This window comes from Wyeomyia smithii, chromosome 1, assembly GCF_029784165.1.
Source record: "Wyeomyia smithii strain HCP4-BCI-WySm-NY-G18 chromosome 1, ASM2978416v1, whole genome shotgun sequence".
NCBI classification, from domain to species: domain Eukaryota; kingdom Metazoa; phylum Arthropoda; class Insecta; order Diptera; family Culicidae; genus Wyeomyia; species Wyeomyia smithii.
In genome coordinates this window covers 168,831,040-168,850,560 of record NC_073694.1, presented here as the reverse complement: position 1 = coordinate 168,850,560, position 19,521 = coordinate 168,831,040, and the positions used below count along the sequence as shown (strand labels likewise).

General features: G+C 39.3%; 1 protein-coding gene across 1 annotated transcript; it reads right to left on the bottom strand.

Annotated features, from left to right (window-relative positions):
* Positions 1-825: 825 nt before the first annotated feature.
* LOC129717352 (uncharacterized protein K02A2.6-like) lies at positions 826-2,596 on the bottom strand. Its single transcript, XM_055667227.1, has 3 exons — positions 2,342-2,596; positions 1,367-2,308; positions 826-1,287 (listed from the first exon to the last, which is right to left on the bottom strand). Exons 1-3 carry the CDS (start codon positions 2,594-2,596, stop codon positions 826-828), a joined length of 1,659 nt encoding a protein of 552 aa, XP_055523202.1.
* Between the last annotated feature and the right edge of the window lie 16,925 nt (positions 2,597-19,521).

The following is a 19,521-nucleotide window of genomic DNA, read 5'->3' as shown; positions in this document are numbered from 1 at the left end:
GCGTGTCCAAAGTCTTCAGTGCGCACAAACTGGATGTTAAAATCGTACAGCATTAACGTAAGCGCCCAGCGTTGAAGCCGATTAGCCGTGTATACCGGAATTCCTTTTTTGCTCCCGAACACCTTAAGAAGGGGTTGGTGATCAGTCTGCAAGGTAAACTTTCGACCGAATACCATCTTATGGAATCGTGTTACAGCAAAAACCAGTGCCAAAGCTTCTTTCTCTATCTGGCCGTAATTCTGCTCCGCAGGAGTTAGAGATCTTGAAATGTGTGAAATAGCCTTCACTGATCCATTCGGAAAACGATGCATAATAACAGCGCCCAAGCCATTTTTGGATGCATCACCTGCGACGATGATTTTTTTGTTCGGGTCAAAATGTGTCGGCAACAAGTCGGAAGTGAGCAGCATTTTGAACTTGTCAAACGACTTCTGACAGTTTGCAGTCCATTCCCATTTAACGTTTTGTTTCAGTAAATAATCCATGGGTGCTTATAGCTCTTTCATCTGCTTGACAAAACGCCCATAATAATTGATAGCTCCAAGATACGATCAAAGCTGTGATACGTTGGTTAGAGCTGGCATTTGCGAAATTGCGGTTGTCTTCGCGGGATCAGGTCGTACGCCGTCTTTGTCGATGATATAGCCTAGGAACTTAATTTGTGATAGACCAAATCGACATTTTTCGATCTTCAGATGAAAACCGTACATTTTGATCCGCTCCAGGACCTCATGAAGGCTTCGATTGTGTTCTTCTTTTGTCTTACCAGAAATCATGATATCGTCTAGATACGGCTTTACTCCAGGAATACCAGCGACCATGCAGTCAATAATCCTTTGGAAGGCACCAGGAGCGGAGGAGCGGCAGACGGTTGTATTTGAACAGTCCTCGATGAGTGTTTATCGACAGATACTTTTGTGATTCCTCTTCAATCTCGACTTGCAGGTACGCATCAGAAAAATTGAGTTGGGAGGAACAACGGCAGCCAGCTAGATCAGCAAAAATATTATCTGGATGTGGTAGCGGATGGGCATCTGATTCTAGCGCATTGTTTAACTCTGTAGAATAGTCGCCACAGATATGGACAGAAACGTTGTCTGGCTTACGGACCACTACTATCGGAGGATTGGGAAGAGCAGCATATGCAACTGGTCTCTTGGGACAGTACACGGGACGGGCGTTGGGCTTCAGGTAGAGTTTAACTTTTGCTTTAGTACACCGGCCAAGTGTGCTCTGGAACACTTCCGGAAACTTCGTACGCAGCTTTTGCTCAATGTCTTCCGGCTTCTGATGCACAGCATTGACCAGTGAGTTGAAAAGGAATCGACCATAGATGGAATAGATCGTTTGTTTCAATTCCAAGGACATTCAAATCCGGGTTTGATGACACATAGGCAATGCCAGCTTTTGTCACGCTTCGGATGGTTATGTCTGCAAGGAACTCACCAGCAATGTTGATCTTGTCTCCGGAAGCGCTGATGGCAGTTATGTCAGTTTCGCTGATCGCCTTCCAGGTCTGCGTAGAAATAATGGTGGTATCAGAAGCGCAATCTAACTGAAGGACAGCTTCTTTGCCATTGATTCCAACAGTAACGTATTTCCTCTTCCCTTGAAGATCGATGCGTTTCACTAAAATTCCTTTGGACTTCACAAATGCCTTGTACTTTTGTTTTTCGAACTTCTTTGCTGGCTTTGATTTTGATTCAGCGGACGAGCAGTAACCTTCTTTATGCCCTTTTCGTTTGCACTTGTTGCAATTGTGGTCTTGATAGGAACATTCCTTTACGAAATGTAAATCACCGCAAAACCAGCACGGAGATTTCGGTTGTTTTTCCTTAGCAGGCTTGGTGGAAACAGCGTTGACGACGGATTTTTCCGGAACGGGCTTCTCTACCAACTTGGTAACCTGGTTTGGATTGTTGAACCGATGACACTCCTCGACGAGATTTTCCAAGGTTAGCTTTGTGCCGTCTGCTGGCGGAGCATGCTCTTCAGCTTCCAATTTGCCGATCAATCGAGTTCGGTTGTCTGCATCGCGGGGAGATTGTAGACCGCAAACAAAACGTAGCGCCTTAAATTGATCATCGGTGAGCTTGGTGAGTTGGAATGCTTCGCAATGCTTGTTCACAAAGGCAGCATAACTTGGAAAATCGTCTGCTTCGTTCTTAGTATACTGGAGACAACGGTAACGATCGTTGATCAGCGAGGTTTGATGGCCAAAAAGTTTCTTAAGTTTCTTCACCGTTTCGTCCAGGCCAATATCGCGGGGATGTCTTGACAGGATACTATTTACGTATCGCTCGTGGAACTGGGTGCCGATTTTTTATAAGAGTAGCCTCACCTTCGCTGGATCGTCTAGATTCTTGCCGTCGGCCTTGAAGACATCTTCGTAGCGAGCAAACCATGCCTCGAAGAACACTCCACCGTCAGGATCGTAGTAAAAATCTTCAATTCCCGTGGCTAACGATTTGATTATCTTCTCGCTTCCCGGTTGGCTGGCTTGGCCGGTTCGCTTGAGGAGTTGAATCTGCTCTTGTTGGTTGACTACCAGTTCGGTGAGTCGGAGAATCGCGTTTTTCAAATCCTGGTCGGACATCTTGCAAGAGTCTTGAAGCAGCTTAAAATTGTCCTCGTCGCCAAGAATTGTTGTAGTCTCCAACAAATAAAAGACTTAGTTGTAGCTTTAACGTCTATATTCTTTGGAGGTTGGAACAAATATGAATAAAAAAAATTGTGCTGTTAACCAGCTTAATAATTCACAGGCTTCTTAGTTGAAAGTCTTCGAGTGTGATTGCTATGGAACAGCCACCGTAGCTGATATCTTCAGATTCGCATTTCACTAACTGCAGACACATGAACCGCTTCCGGAACGTTGACGTTTGATGACCGAAGATTTTATTGAGAATCTTGACTGTGTCTTCAAACTTCATGTCCTTGGAAAGCTTCGGCAGGATCTAGTTGAGATGGCGGCTGTGTGAATGGGTGTCCAGCTTTCGGAGAAGTAGACGTACCTTGGCCGCATCATTCAGCTGCCCTGCATCGTTCTCGAAGAGGTCCTGGTAGCGGTTAAACCAGCGTCCGAACGTAACTCCGTTTTCTTCGTCGAAGACAAATTCGGTGATGTTCGATGAGAGGGACTCCAAAATCTGCTCCGGGGCATAATACTAAGGCTGCTGCTGTTGGGCCGCCATCTGCTGTACAAGTTGGGCCATCTTGAGAATCATATATTGCATTGCGGCGGCTGAGCAACTCTATCATCTGCCATGTTCGTGGATTTTTGAGATCCTCGTCGCCAAAATGATATGTCTAAAGGTTTAAATGAACTTGAGAGTTTTAACTAAAGAACATCTATTTATTTCCGAGGTTGGACAAAGAATAATCAAAATTTCCACTCTGATGTCAAGGACAACTTTTCACTGGTTGCCTTGATGTAACATTCACTAGACACTAGTATTTATTTTTATTTTTCAAAATACCATTTTTTACTTATAAAATTTTGAAGATTTCCCCCCTCCCCCCCTATTTGAAATTCTGACTACGTCCATGTCACTAAGTACTAGTATATATTTCTATTTTTCAAAATAGCATTTTTCTATTTCTCAAATTTTAAAGAACTTTGAAATTTGAAATTTGAAGTGGCGCAAAACTGAAATCTTCTGTCTCTATATATATCTATATATCTATATATATATATATATATATATATATATATATATATATATATATATATATATATATATATATATATATATATATATATATATATATATATATATATATATATATATATATATATATATATATATATATATATATATATATATATAAATATATATACAGTGTCGGACAAAACGTTAAGACCACTCCAATGCGAAAAATTCAAATAAGCTTTCAACTGCCAATTCATATATGGTATATGCGAAACTTAGCGGCGAGCACTTATACTAGAATGACAATTTTGAAAACCGCAAGTTTAACGCATTCAAAGCAACCCGTTTTAGCAAGACGCACTAAGGGCTGTCAAAGGTTGAAAACCGGTGCGACAAAATTTAGGACCAGTTCCTCGTTTCGGCTGTTTCGAGTGTTATTTCGATTGATTTTTGAAGAAAACTTAATATTTCTCGGTGATATTTTATGTTTTTCGGGTCCTGGTAAGTGTTTATCATATAAACAAGAAGTGTGTGAGGTTTAAATTCTCAAAGTTCTGTTGCAGTCAACGAAAAATGGGTCGCGCTCAGAATTGCACAGAAACACAACGGATGGTCATTCGCAAAATGTACAAGACAGGCAGCAGCCAACGCGAAATCGCAAAGTACTTGGGACGATCCAACACTTTCGTGTTTAATGCCCTCACGACCGCAAAAAATCCGAAACAAGTGGACGCCCAAGGAAAACGACCGCGAAGGATGATTCTGCCATTAAACGAGCCTCCCAGAAAGATCCCTTCAAGGCCTCAAAAAAGATCCGGGACGAACTGAAGTTGCCGTGAGTTCCCGGACAGTTCAGCGGCGGCTGGCGGAGCAGGGGCTACGCGGTAGAAGCCCCCGGAACGTCCCGATGCTGACGCCGAACCATCTGAAGGCGCGGTTGAAGTTTGCGAAAGATCACTTTGAATGGATTGGTCCGGAGAAGGAAAGGAAGTGGCGAAATATTCTGTGGTCGGATGAGACGAAGGTAAACCTCATTGGCTCAGATGGAAAAACTTGAGTCCATCGCCCAATATGCTGCGCTTACATGCCCCAGTATACAACGAAGACATTTAAGCATGGAGGAGGGAACATTATGGTGTGGGGGTGCTTCTCCTGGTACGGGGTTGGCCCCCTGTACTGGGTGGATAAGAGCATGGATCAGTACCTCTACGCCCAAATTCTAAGGGATGTTATGCTGCCACATGCCGAATGGGAGATGCCCCTGAAATGGCAGTTCATGCAGGATCCGAAGCACACCGCCAAGACCATCAAAAACTGGCTCCAGGAGAACAAAATCGACGTCATGAAGTGGCCAGCGCAGTCACCCGATCTGAACCCTATAGAGAACCTATAGGAAATCGTGAAAAGGTCGGTGTACATGGAAAAGTCGAAAAATAAGCAGCAACTGTGGGATAGGATCCAAGCCTGTTGGTACGCCATCCCGGTCACCACGTGCCAGAAGCTGGTGGAATCCATGCCGAACCGGGTGCGTCAACAGTGCGTCTTGAACTGTCCTACAGGTCAGACGTTTTTTCGGTTGCTTGTGGACTGGTCTTTGACTGCCTATAGCTTCAAAGTTTGTGTTTTGTCAGTGTGTCTTTTAAAGACTACCTGAAAGTTATTTCCCATCAGTCTTTCTCAAGACTACCTACTTTTGAATTTAACATTTGTTTTAACTTTTTTCGTACCACCTGAAATGGCTGGACGGAAAAAGAAACCTCGCATCGCTGCGGGGAGGAAAAGAGAGGCATCTCTTTCTGACACTTCGAGTGTCTGTAGTGACAATCCTTTTGATATTTTGCCTGAGCAAGAAGCTGGTGAAATGGAAGTTGTTAATAATGAAACTATACAAAATATAAAATCTTTAAAAAAGGAGAAAGTTCCACCTATTGTGGTAACTATTTCTTTTGAATTTAATATATTCAAAAAGGAACTTTCAACGTTTGTTTCTGACGTTAAAGTTACCTATCAAATTGGCCGTAGAGGTGAATGCCGCTTATTAGCCGACTCAGTAAAGGGTCGTGATCGTCTTGTCCAGTATTTAACTGACAAGATGTACAAATTTTTTACATATGACACCAAGAACGCCAAGCCGTTCAAGGTTGTCTTGAAAGGTCTCACCAACGATCAAACCGTTGATGAGATCAAACTTACTTTAACAGAATTACTTGGCATAGCCCCTACCCAAGTAATTCTAATGAAACAAAAATCACGAGGCGAAAACAGTCAGAGAACTGGAATTTCCCTTGTTAATTATTTAATTCATTTTAACCGCAATGAGGTTAACAACTTAAAATTTTTTGAAAAAGCACATGCTTTGTATAATGTGCGTGTAAAGTGGGAAATTTATAGGAAGTATGGCGGAGGTGAAAAGCATATCACCCAATGCCGTACTTGCCAACGTTATGGCCATGGTTCCAAATTCTGTAACATGGACCAAAAATGTCTTAGTTGTGGAGACTCTTCTCACAAAAAGGACACATGTCCTGTGAAAGAGAGTAAAAATTTTCGCTGTGCGAATTGTAACGGCAACCATATGTCAAATTTTTATCAATGCCCAGTCCGGTTAGCAATTGTTAAGGCAAGGCAAGGTAAACAAAATTCAATTTCTCAATTAAAACCAACTTCAAAACAAAATTCTCCAAGCGTACCAGTGACGCATAGTTTACCTACTCCTTTGCATACCCGTTTAACTTATGCACAGGTTACAGGTAGTTCGAACATTATACCGCCTAGTGTTGGTAGTTCGAAAATGACCGTTAATATGGGTAAGCAAAACACGCTAGAAAATAATTGTACACCTATCACTCCAGCTAATATTGCTACCGAAAATATTTTTTCTAATGTCAACTGCCTGGGGCCTATTACGGCAGGTAAAATTTCTTTTTTGCAACAGGCAATGTTCGATCTTATGAACGCCATGTTGCAGGCAAAATCAATGTTTGAAGCCATTCAAATAGGCACAAATTTTACTATTAAAATTGTTTCTAATTTAAAATTTAGCAATGATTTTAAATAAAACAATTAAAATATTAAATTGGAATGCTCGCTCAATGAAGGCCAATGAGAATGAGCTTTTTAATTTTTTAACAGTAAATAATGTGCATATTGCAATTATTACTGAAACATTTTTGAAACCTAACATAAAATTAAAATATGATCCCAATTACGTGGTTCATAGATATGATAGGATTCAGGGTTCCGGCGGTGGAGTTGCAATTGTTATTCATCGCCGAATCAAACATCGTGCTCTTCCCCATCTTGAGACGAAAGTTATTGAAACTTTGGGAATTGAAGTTCAAACTGAACTTGGGATTTTATTTATTGCCGCAGCATATTTACCATTTCAATGCACACGCGAGCTCAAAAATTATTTTAAAGGTGATTTACAAAAACTCACCAGAAATCGTTCGAAATTTTTCATAATCGGCGATTTTAACGCTAAACATCGTTCATGGAATAATTCTCAAAGTAATTCCAATGGAAAAATTTTACTCAATGATTGTTCTTCAGGATACTATTCTATTTTGTCTCCGAATAGTCCTACATGCTTTTCTTCTGTAAGAAACCCTTCAACAATTGATTTGGTGCTAACAGATCAAAGTCATGTGTGTAGTGATTTGATCACACATGCTGACTTTGATTCTGACCATCTTCCAATAACTTTTTCTTTATCACATGAATCAGTTTTAAACCCTATGAGCTCTGTTTTTAATTATAACAAGGCTAATTGGGAAAGATACAAAACTCATATTGAGAGAAATTTCAATAATGAGCTTGATTTGCAAAACGAAGTGAATATTGATTCCGCTTTGGAAGCACTAAAATGTGCAATTGTTGATGCCAGGAATTATTCTGTTCCAAAGGCTCAAGTGAAATTTGATTCACCAATAATTGACGAAAATCTTCAACTTCTAATTCGTTTGAAAAATGTCCGCAGACGTCAATATCAACGTTCTCGTGACCCTGTTTTTAAAACTATTTATAAAGATTTACAAAAAGAGATTAAACATAGATTTACTCTTCTGAGAAATCAAAATTTTGAGACTAAAGTTGAAAAATTGAAACCATATTCAAAACCATTTTGGAAGCTGTCGAAGATTCTTAAGAAACCTTCAAAGCCTATTCCAGTTTTAAAAGATGGTGAACGTTTTCTTGTATCCAATGAACAAAAGGCTCAAAGACTTGCTCAGCAGTTTGAGAGTGTTCATAACTCAAATTTGAATTTTGTGAGTCCAATTGAAAATGAAGTCACACGTCAATTTGATTTAATTTCTTCCCAGAATTTTTTACCTGCAGAAATAATTGAAACTAACTTGAATGAGATTAAATCAATTATTAAAAATTTAAAAAATATGAAAGCACCTGGTGACGATGGAATCTTTAATATACTAATCAAACATCTCCCTGAGAGCACAATGGAATTTTTAGTGAAAATTTTCAATTGCTGCTTCAAAATTGCATATTTTCCCAAATTATGGAAAAATGCAAAAATTACTCCAATTTTAAAGCCGGATAAGAATCCAGCTGAAGTTTCAAGTTACCGACCAATCAGTTTGCTTTCTTCAATAAGTAAACTGTTTGAGAGAATTATTCTTAACAGAATGATGTCACACATCAACGAAAATTCAATTTTTGCAAATGAACAGTTTGGATTTCGCCATGGGCATTCCACTACTCATCAATTGCTCAGAGTTACTAATATGATACGAGCTAACAAATCTGAAGGTTATTCCACTGGAGCTGCTCTTTTAGACATAGAAAAAGCATTCGACAGTGTTTGGCATAAAGGTTTGATTGCGAAATTGCAAACTTTTAATTTTCCGATTTTCCTTATCAAAATTTTAAAAAATTATCTTACTGATCGAACTCTGCAGGTTGTCTATCAGAATTCAAAATCTGATAGATTTCCTGTCAGAGCAGGTGTACCTCAAGGTTCAGTCTTGGGGCCAGTCCTGTACAACATATTCACTTCAGATCTTCCTGATTTGCCTCCAGGATGCACAAAGTCATTGTTCTGCGATGACACAAGCATTTCCGTAAAAGGAAAAAGCCTTCGTGTCATATGCAGTCGATTGCAGAAAAGTTTAGATATTTTTTCTTCCTACTTGCAAAAGTGGAAAATCTCTCCCAATGCTTCTAAAACTCAAATGATAATTTTTCCGCATAAGCCTAGGGCGTCTTTCCTCAAGCCAAACAATAATCACGTTGTCAAGATGAATGGGGTTATTTTAAGTTGGTCCGACAAGGTTAAGTACTTGGGACTAATTTATGATAAAAAACTTATTTTCAAAGAGCACATTGAGAGTATACAAGCCAAGTGCATCAAATATACGAGGTGTTTATATCCTCTCATTAACAGGAATTCTAAACTTTGTTTAAAGAACAAACTTTTGATTTACAAACAAATTTTTAGACCAGCAATGCTTTATGCTGTACCGATCTGGTCAAGTTGCTGTTCAACAAGGAAGAAAACGCTCCAAAGGATTCAGAATAAAATTCTGAAAATGATTTTGAAGCGTCCTCCTTGGTTTGGTACACTCGAATTACATAGACTTACTGGTGTTGAACCATTAGAAGCTATGTCAAATAAAATTATTAACAATTTTCGACAAAAATCGTTGCAATCCTCAATTGCTACGATAAGCTCTCTTTATAGCCAATAAGTTAGCAATTAAGTTAGTTGTAAGTTTACTTCCCCTTTTCTGACAAGTAGGTTTAAATCCCTACGAATGATAAGTCCTTATTGCGAAAGCAAACAAATCCTAACAATTAAAATTACAAATTTCTAACAGTGTTGAGAAGTCACCATTTGTGATTGGACACACATACTCATTATTTACTAATATTTATCATAAATACTTAAGCTACTAACAAATCCCCCCTTAAAAAAAAAAAAAACCGGGTGCGTCAAGTGATGCGTAACAAAGGTTACACGACCAAATACTAACCCTAGAAGCTTTTCACGGTAGTAATTTCCTTGTTTCATTTTTTTACCATAAATTTCAAAACCGGTCTTAATTTTTGTCGCGTCTTTTTAGTTATTAAGTATGCTTGAAACGCATTTTTCAATGAACTACTATCCCAGTCAACATTTTCATACGCATAATAATGTTTTAATTCCAATATCCGCACTCATATATATCATACAAACTCGCAATTGATGCGCAAAAACAACATATACGTACTATTTTGGAGGCGATATACGTACTGAGGAATAATGGTATTCAATTCATTGATATACGTATTTATATACGATAATATCCGATAGAAAGTGATTTGTTTCACACTGTTTTACAACTCTAAGCTCACAATCGTAAATCAGTAAGACTCCACCATGATATACAATTAAAGATGAATTTCTGCGCATGATAAAAAGCGTGTTATACGATTTCGACTTCGTTGAGCTACTTTTGCGATAATTTTCATACATTGATATACGATTTGTGGTTGACTGGGATTGTTTCAACTACATATGTTATAAAATTCTTCGAACAATGCAAATAAATTATTAAAAATTGATTGAAGTACTGGATTGGATTTTTTTTCTCAAAGTTTTGTCACTTTTTTTTTTGTTTGAGCACTGGTCTTAATGTTTTGTCCGACACTGTATGTATCTTAATATATATATATATATATATATATATATATATATATATATATATATATATATATATATATATATATATATATATATATATATATATATATATATATATTTATATATATATATATATATATATATATATATATATATATATATATATATATATCTATATTTATATATATATATATATATATATATATATATATATATATTTATATATATATATATATATATATATATATATATATATATATATATATATATATATATATATATATATATATATATATATATATATATATATATATATATATCGCACTGTCACGGGCAATTTTTTAAAGTTATTGTAAACGTTATGAATGGAAATTATAAAATTTCTTTTAAAAATCATAATATGTTGAATTTTAACCCATCTAACTTTTTAACATGCCAATCAAAAACATATTTAGTTTTGTTTATTATGAGAAAATAAACATTACCTAAGGGATATTTTATTTAAAAGGTGTGAATTGAACACTCGCTTTTATTTTCAGTTTTCTAAAACTTTTCGATTAATATTTAATTGCTCATATCTTTCAAAATTATATTAGAAATTGACCTATGTTGTGTTCGAAAAAATAAATTCGAACTTTAATCTTCGATCTATACGCCATTATTATCATTTCGATGAACGTAAGCATTAATCTCTTAAAGAATTTTAAATGAGCAATATTTAAATCTTTTTACTTGGACTCCATACATTTCAATAGCTCTGCTTTTTGAAGGCAGTATTTTTTTAAACAAGACCATACGAAAAGTTACTCTGCAACTAAAACTCAGCTCCAACCAATCTGTCCGAAATTCAAAGCTTGTTTTTATTGGTCGAAAATTGAAACAAGCGTAAACTCAGCCTTAACGCGCATTAGTGGGCATGCTGTTGCTATTGTTTTTTTTGTTCTCCTCCGCCGTTACTCCGTTCCACCGCCTACTGAAAACATCACGCCATGGTTTATCGTCCTCCACCACTCTGGCAGACGGGCTCGTAAAGTGAGCTCTCCAATTTTCGACTGAAAACTGCGTGCAACTCTGCGGCAGGAATATGTTCTCCACGCTTGGTGCTCTTTTTATGACTGCCGTTCCAGGCCGATGTAATCATAATCGTAAAAATTATAAGACGAACCAGAAGCTGCCTGGACTAGATGGTTGGATGGATGCTGGGCCTAAAGCAAACAACACCCGGATTAAACCGAATGACATCATTTCAAGCGGGAGGCCGATTCTGAATGGGTGATTGATAAATGTGTTACCGTGCGTACAGAATTATCGCATTATATTGCATTCAAAATAAATAAATAAATATATAAAAAAAACAGGCACAGGCTTAACGAGGGTTCCTTCGGGGCTAGTATGACATGCAATAAATAGCCACCGTTGCCGGGATTCGACATGAATTCCTAATAAGATGTGCCGTGTTTCTGTGGTTTTATTGCTTGTTTCGTTTGAATGCTACAAAACTGATAGCCGGAAAACGTTTTCGGAGTGACGCGCGATGGTTACGCGATAGCAAGCGTTTAATGCAGTATTGTTTATTTTTGTTTATGACGCTGTTTTTGAATAATTTTCCAATTGGATTTGCACTGCTTCTGGGGTTTTGCGGTTGCATTTTCGGTCGGCTCACCAGGGAAAAATTCATTAAAATGAAGTTCGTCTTTTTTTTCATGGTAGAGAATTTTTGATCACTCGTGAGTTACCCGTGATTGATGAAAATCAGTTGAAATTATACAAAGAACAGTCAATATGATGCTCGACTGTAGTAAATTATTCTCAGTGGGCAACTACTAAAAGCGCAAATGAAAAACATATGTTTGCTAGCATAGCAAATCAGAGCATATGCATAGGTTTTTTCAAGTTCTTCGCAATTTTTCGTCGATTAATCTTAGCACACATATTCGTATATGCCCATCTTTTTCATGGGCAGCTTTATTGAAAAACAATGTTTTTTTCATCCCGGTATGCGATAAAACGAGATATGGATATTGCCTCGAAAATTCCGTTTTTGGAATTTCCCGGGAGGTATTGCATTTACTTTATAGAGGTAGATGAAATAAAAAAAAAATAATTCAGTGCAATTTTCATTATTCATCGATCGTATTTGTACACTTTCACGTATAGCTCAGTAGGTGTCAACACAAGTTCCGCCATGTTCCCTTTGTTTCGCATATCGATTCAATCATTTTGCAAAATTTCTGAACTCACACTAATAAATTTACCTTTACACACAGGGCTTCTATTAGATTCTGGGAATTAATAGACTTTATTGATTTATTTAACTGATACAAGCTGGAAATAGTCCTGAAGCACAGACACGAATAGAAAGTGCATTTCTGCCATAAACCGTATACCCAGCTTATCGTGTGGCATTAGTGTTTTTTTCCTTTACCAAAATCAAAACTCCGATCGTTCCATTTTTTAAAATTAATTCTCAAAACGTTCATTGGGGGAGTCGTAATTTTTCCAACTGCCAGCAATAAACAAATGATAAAACTTTTTTACGGCCTCGAACCTACCGATAAATCACTCTCGGTTCTCGGTTGATTCGGATATCAACAGACATTAAAATTATTAGTATTAATAACCGAACAAAAAAAAGAATCATAATTCGAGGTGAAACACAACGACGCGAGGAACATCTTCCCGCTCGGAGCAGCAGGCGGGGACAGCCCAGCTGTATAATCCTGACATTAACATGCAGGTTCTCGCTATTAATTCTCCACTCCCTCCCTGGCAACGGCGCGGCGGAACAACAGACTTCGCTTTTCAGGCCGGGCGGGGAAAATTGCTACACGTCAAAACATTAGTCTGCGACATAATTTATGGCACTTCCTCCGCAAAAACTTACGACTGGAAGCAAATTAAAAAAAATAAATTTTCGAAAACGCAAGGAAAATTGGACGATTTTTTCACGTTATTAAAAATTTGTATACCCGCCGTCGAATTAGGAGAGATTAATAAGAAAAAAACACTCGCACAGTCCACACTGCTTCCGTTTCTCCGTTTTGGGCATTCAAGGTCCGCAGTTGACTTGTGCTGCCAGCATGAGTTTTTGCCGTTGAAAACAATTTGCATACGCAGGCACTAAATTATCGGCAATTGTTTGCTTCCCTGGTGTATTTTTTACCATCTTCCTCAGAGGTTTACATTTTTTTCGAGGGGTTTGGGCTGCTTCGACTTCCGGTCGGCGGTATCATGGAGCTGAAGTTAAACTTTGTTCTACTTTCGATTCGTCCCTGCTGACACCAGCGCGAATCGAAGGCTCATCCGTCAAATTCATTGCTGAGGAAGACGACGGTGGCGACAGTGATACTTAACAAGGGGGACATATTAAATGCGTGCCATTCGGGCCATTCCGAAGGCCAAGAGTGTCACTTATGGCTCTTTGTGGCCGTGTCACACGCGAATTTGCATTTGAATTGCTCTCCTCACGGCAAACGCAGCCGCAGCGGAGGTCAAACCCCTCCAGAGAGTCTGGTAGGATAGAATGCGAAAAGTTGGGCCGTGATGGTCTCGTATTAAAACCGCGCAGGGACGACAATTTGGCAACGGAATGCACGTGTTTCCGCTTGATTTATGGACCAGAGCGAAGCTCTTGGTGTCGTTGTCGTTCGTATTCTTTCCTATGGCTCGTGAGGATACAATGTTGCCCCCCTCTCGAACCGCGGCCGGCGGCACTGCGTTAATAGTTATGACGCAGAAAACATCCGTCGTGGTTTGATGCTGCGACACGGGAAGCCTGCAGTAAAGTGCGATTCTTTCCCCTTCGTCGGTGGTATTAAAAACACGCGATTAACGGGATCCTGTTTTCGTCCGATGGGCTGAGGAAGGAATAATAATAGATGTTATAGTTTTTACGATCCAATTATTCCACATCGGTGTTTCTTTGTGTTCTTAGACCTTTAGTCCTTGTTGAAATTTATTTCATATGGGATGAACAAGAACTGCTGAGCAATGAACGAAAGAAGAGGTGAAGACTGAGATCTGATCATTTTTCTAGAGGAATAAAAAAATATCAAATGCTATTGTTCAAAGGTTTTTTTTTAATTTGAAAATACGAGTACATTATTTGTATTTTACTCTACTGAAAAGTTAAATAATCTCTTCTGTAGCTGGAATGAATGAATGAAGAAATATCGCAGTCGACTAGTAGCACTCCGAACAATTAAAGGGTGTTACGGTCGAAAACTGGTCAACTTCAAATTGCTGTATTGTTTTTTTTCGTGTATCAAAAAAAAACCCTGAACACCCCTTATTTAAAAGATGTGTGTGGAGCATAATGCCTCATGTTTGATTTTGACATTTGCTCTTCAGTTGTGAAAATCGCGTCAAAGCAAGGGAAGCAACGCATCCAAATTTTGCTCGCGCATCGCGAAATCCGTACTACTCGCACGCCAAGTTGGAAAAATTATTGAATGTGGCCAAATCAACTATCACCAACGCAATAAAAGTGTTTGGAGAAAGTTTGTCGGCTGCCAGAAAGACAGGATCGGAGGGAAATTGAAACCCAAAGTCGCAAGTTTCAAGCCGTAAGCAGTTTCTAGTGGAACCTCAACCTTTTTGTCCGAGATGTCGCAAGCAAGCTGATATCGTCCACAACTGTGAATCGAGCTAAAAAAAACAAGCCGGACTGTCGACTTACAAAAGATTGGTGACTCCGAATCGTAGCGATAAGCAAATCAGCCAGACAACGATCGCGGAAGCTGTACGTGAAGAGGCTGACGGAGTTTGATTGCGTGGTACTGGATGATGGAACATGTCGCAGACTTGAAACAGCGTCTTTAAAAGAAATATTATACGGCAACTGGAAGAGATTTTCAAACACATTAAGCTGAGTGGGCAAAGAAATATCTCGTGTGGCAAGTCATCTGTTCCTGTGGCTTGCAAAGCAACATTTCCATCGCGAAAGGTTCCGTTTACCAGGGATGTGCAGTGATGCCTGAAAAAATGTCTGTTGCCTTTCCTCAAGCAAAACAGTTGTCCCGTTCTGTTTTGGTCGGATTTGGTATCTTGTCATTACGGAAAAAGGCTATGGAGTGGTATGCCGCGAACAAGGTCCAGGTGGTGCTAAAGTTATGAACCCACCCAACTACTACTATCGTCAAGCGGAACCGGAAGAAGACACAAACAACAGTTGTCAACGAGACGCAAAAGGAAACGAGTCAATATGTTTTCTTCATTCTGTACCAATTGAACTTGACAAAGAAACATGATTTGATTTTTGATAGAAAACTGATTTATGCACATTTTTGTTAACCCTGTTAATTTTTGTAACCCTCTTCAAATCTTGTCATAGAACATGTGAGATTGATAGAATAAGAGTTGAGCAATTTCAACATAGTTGTGTTGTGGTTCAAAAGTACAAAAAGTGGAACGCAATTGGCGGTTCAACGGGTTCCTTGCAATTTTTGTCTACAATGGATGATCTGTTGTGGTTCTGTGGTTAGCGATGTCTGTCGGCTAGCTCTCCAACACGGTTGTGGTATCGGGTTCGATTCCCGATCATGTCGAGGATCTTTTCGAGCTGGAAATTTTCTCGACTCAGCACTGGGGCACGGTGTATCGTTGTACTTTTCCTACAACATGCAAAATGTGCCGAAAACAATATCGATAACGAATTCTCTCAACTAATCTAGTTGATGGAGACCGCATTAGCCCCCCAGGCTAGCGTGCGATATTGTATATTGGATGTTTTCGACATCAATACCAATGCAACTGGTAAGAATTTTTGCAACATCTAGCAGACTGATTACTGATAAGAAAATGTTTATGGAATACGAATTATATGAGATCCAGTTTTGATTTACAATAGGAGGTTATGTTCTTACAGGGTCCGGCCAGAACACCGCGTCTTCGTCCTTATGGTATTTCATGATGAACGTGGCGTCCACTTCCGGCAGGCACTTTGTACTGTAGATTCCTCCGTTCACACACAGTCCGGAGCGAGAGAGAAGCGGTTTTGACATCCCCCTCCCGCTTATTGTGAGCAACAGTAGCATCTTCTTGGGGAACTTGGTGTGTGAAATGAACTTCACCGAGGAGCTCTCCTTTGTAAAATACGAAGTGCCCTGCCAGTCGTTGCCATCCAGAGTGAGAACGGTTTCGTCATCGACTACCACCGCCACGCCGCGATTCGCCGGAAAATCAACTTGACCAAGTTATTCAGCCGCTGTTGCTGCTTCAAAACCAGTGGACGGAACTGCTGCTTTCTGGCATGTTTTTCTATTAGAGTGGGCGTCGTTATATGGGAAAAATAAACTTGATAGCACAGAACCAAAACCAATATTTTTTCGTTCTATTTGGGGCCTCAAACAATCCCACATTTATTGGAAGTTGATTGGTTTTGTCTCCGCTTGGCGCATTACATTTTAAATTTCTATAAACATTTGTACGGAAAAACCAACTATTTTGCATTTTCCATTCTAGAGAGCTCAAAATAGCTTAAATAATAAGTATCATGACTTCAAAAGGTAGGTTTTCTGATGTTTAACACTTGCGTACACGACCCCTCCCGAGCCGGAAAAATGAAAATTCTTTCATCTGCCATTCCGCAAGATTTGAACCGATTTTGATCGAACCTTTTTCAAAAGATCACAAATTTATCATAGCTTTTGGGACAGTAGGGGACATTCCGAAATTTTCCGTTGTTATGGATTTATCGAGGGGAACCGTGGGGTAAGTACGCTTCCAGAGACACAGGCCAAATTAAACATGGTAGCGAAACCTTGCTTGCGACATATTAAACTTTGAGTTTTTGCAAAACAACACTATTGGCTATCGGTATTTAGCCACTTGAGCGTGTTTTGGCCACTACTGGCCGAGTTCCGGGAATCGGTTCTGGAAATGGTTACGATACCTAGCTTGCGGCATATAAAAAAAAACTCGGACAGGAACGACCATTGGTCGTCCAAGTGGCCAAATATCGATCGTTAATAGTGTTCTTTTGCCAAAACTTAAAGTTTGATATGTCGCAAGCAAGGTTTCGCCACCGTTTTGAATCTACTTACCCCTCGGTTCCCCGCGATAAATCCGGAACAACGGAAAATTTCGAAATGTTTCCTACTGTAAATTTGTGACCTTTTGAAAAAGGTTCGATCAAAACCGGTTTAGATCTTGCGGTATGGCAGGTAAAAGAATTTTCATTGTTTCGGCTCCAAAGGGGTCGGATACGCAAGAGTTAAAAACTTTGCCGAAGAGACTAAAGAGCTAGGATGTTGCTAAAAAATACTATAGCTTTTCAGAGTTGAGTATGGGTCATTCCATACGAAGTGACCACGAAAAAGCACAAACTTGGACACGACCATCACAGATTTTGCTCAATGTTGGAGAATTATTCATCTACCGTCACTTTGGAAAAATCCCAAATTTAGTGTCGATTGGAATACCCCCCGCTCTGTGGGACCCCCCTGTTTATTGCAAAGTCACGCATTTTTTGTTCAAAATCTCTTTTTTCTTTTCCTCACAATTCATAGACGTAAGATGTCCGAAAAGTCCGATAAGAAACAACTATCATCCCGAGGTAATATGAGCCAATCTCGAGATATAGCATTTTTACGAAAATATTACCTCGGGATGAAAGTTGTTTCTTATGTTAAGTTTTCCAAGGAACACGATGAAATTATCAAATTTAAAATAAAAATGGCTGCATTTGCCGAATAATGTAAATTTAGTTTTCAAATACAAAAATAATTTATCTGGCGTGTTGTCATTCCGGTCAAAACTTATATTTTTCTAGATTCCTTGGTTAATTTTTTTCAAAAATCACCTATCAGTATTTTTCGGACATCTTACGTCTATGAATTGTACGAAAAAGAAAAAAAAGATTTTTGACAAAAATTGCGTGACTTTGCAATTAATAGGGGAATCCTAAAGAGCGGGGGGTATTCCAATCGAAACCAAAATTGGGATTTTTCCAAAGAGACAGTAGATGAATAATTCCCCCAACTTTGAGCAAAATCTGTGATGGTCGTGTCCAAGTAGCATGTACACTTCGTATGGAATGACCCGTATGTCGAATTAATTACTGAAAATCATTTTTTCTGCCAACACTACCAGTGCCAGTACACTCACTCAGATTTCCATAATAAGTAACCTCTGCAAAACGTGGTAGATTCTACCTACGTTCAGAATACTTACTTTACTTTTATGGCGACAGATCATTAAGATCCTATGCCGAATCCAGAATACGTCTTCACAAAACTCGGTCTTGGGCTGCTTCTCTCCAGTCTCCCCTTACACCCGCTGCTCTGGCATCCTCGTCGACAGCACACATCCAGCGCGTGCGCGATCTGCCTCGAAGTCGTCGACCTCTATCCGGTTCTCTACTGAATATTATCTTTGCCGGTCGCTCATCTGCCATCCATGCTACATGGCCAGCCCACTGTAACCTGCCGTGTTTCATCAGCTTGACAATATCAGTGTGTTTGTATACTTCGTACAGCTCGTGAATCATGCGCCTGCGCCACACCCCATCTTCTAGTTTGCCTCCGAGTATTGATCGCTGGATTCTACGCTCGAAGACCTCAAGCACTTTTCAAGTGGCCGTCTTCCACGTCCACGATTCATGTCCGTAGAGCGCGACCAGGAGGATCAGAGTCCTATAGAACGCAAATTTCGTACGGATCTGTAGGCTACGGGACTTAAGCTGGTTACGCAATCCGGCTCTTCACCTCGCGGCTCACCCCGTTGTCATTTGTCACGAGACTACTAAGATCAACAAATTCGTCGATCACTTCGAAAGTACCCCCTTCCATTTCCACCGCAGCACCAATATTCGTAGAACTCTCACACTCTCTGCCAGCTAACATGCACTTCGTTTTGGCAGTGTTTATGGTGAGTTCAATTCTCGTAACTTCTCTTCTGAGAAAAAAAGGCCTCCTCAACTGCTTTACGGTTGACACCAATCAAATCAATGTCGTATAGTATTAGATAGTCTGAACCAAGGTGACGAGCTCTTGAACAGTAAGTTCGAGAGCTCGTCACCTTGGTTCAGATTATCTAACGTCACAAACGCATCCGAAAATTTACCCGCTGTCCTGACGCTTGATGTGAAACCAGTTTAATTGGTTTTGTTGGAAGACAATGTTCGAGCATTATTGGCCACAATTCGTTGCCATTCACTGTATCGTAAGCCGCCTAAGAATTTTTAACCAGATGGTGTGTCTGCAAATTGTGTTCTCGAAATTTTTCGAGGAT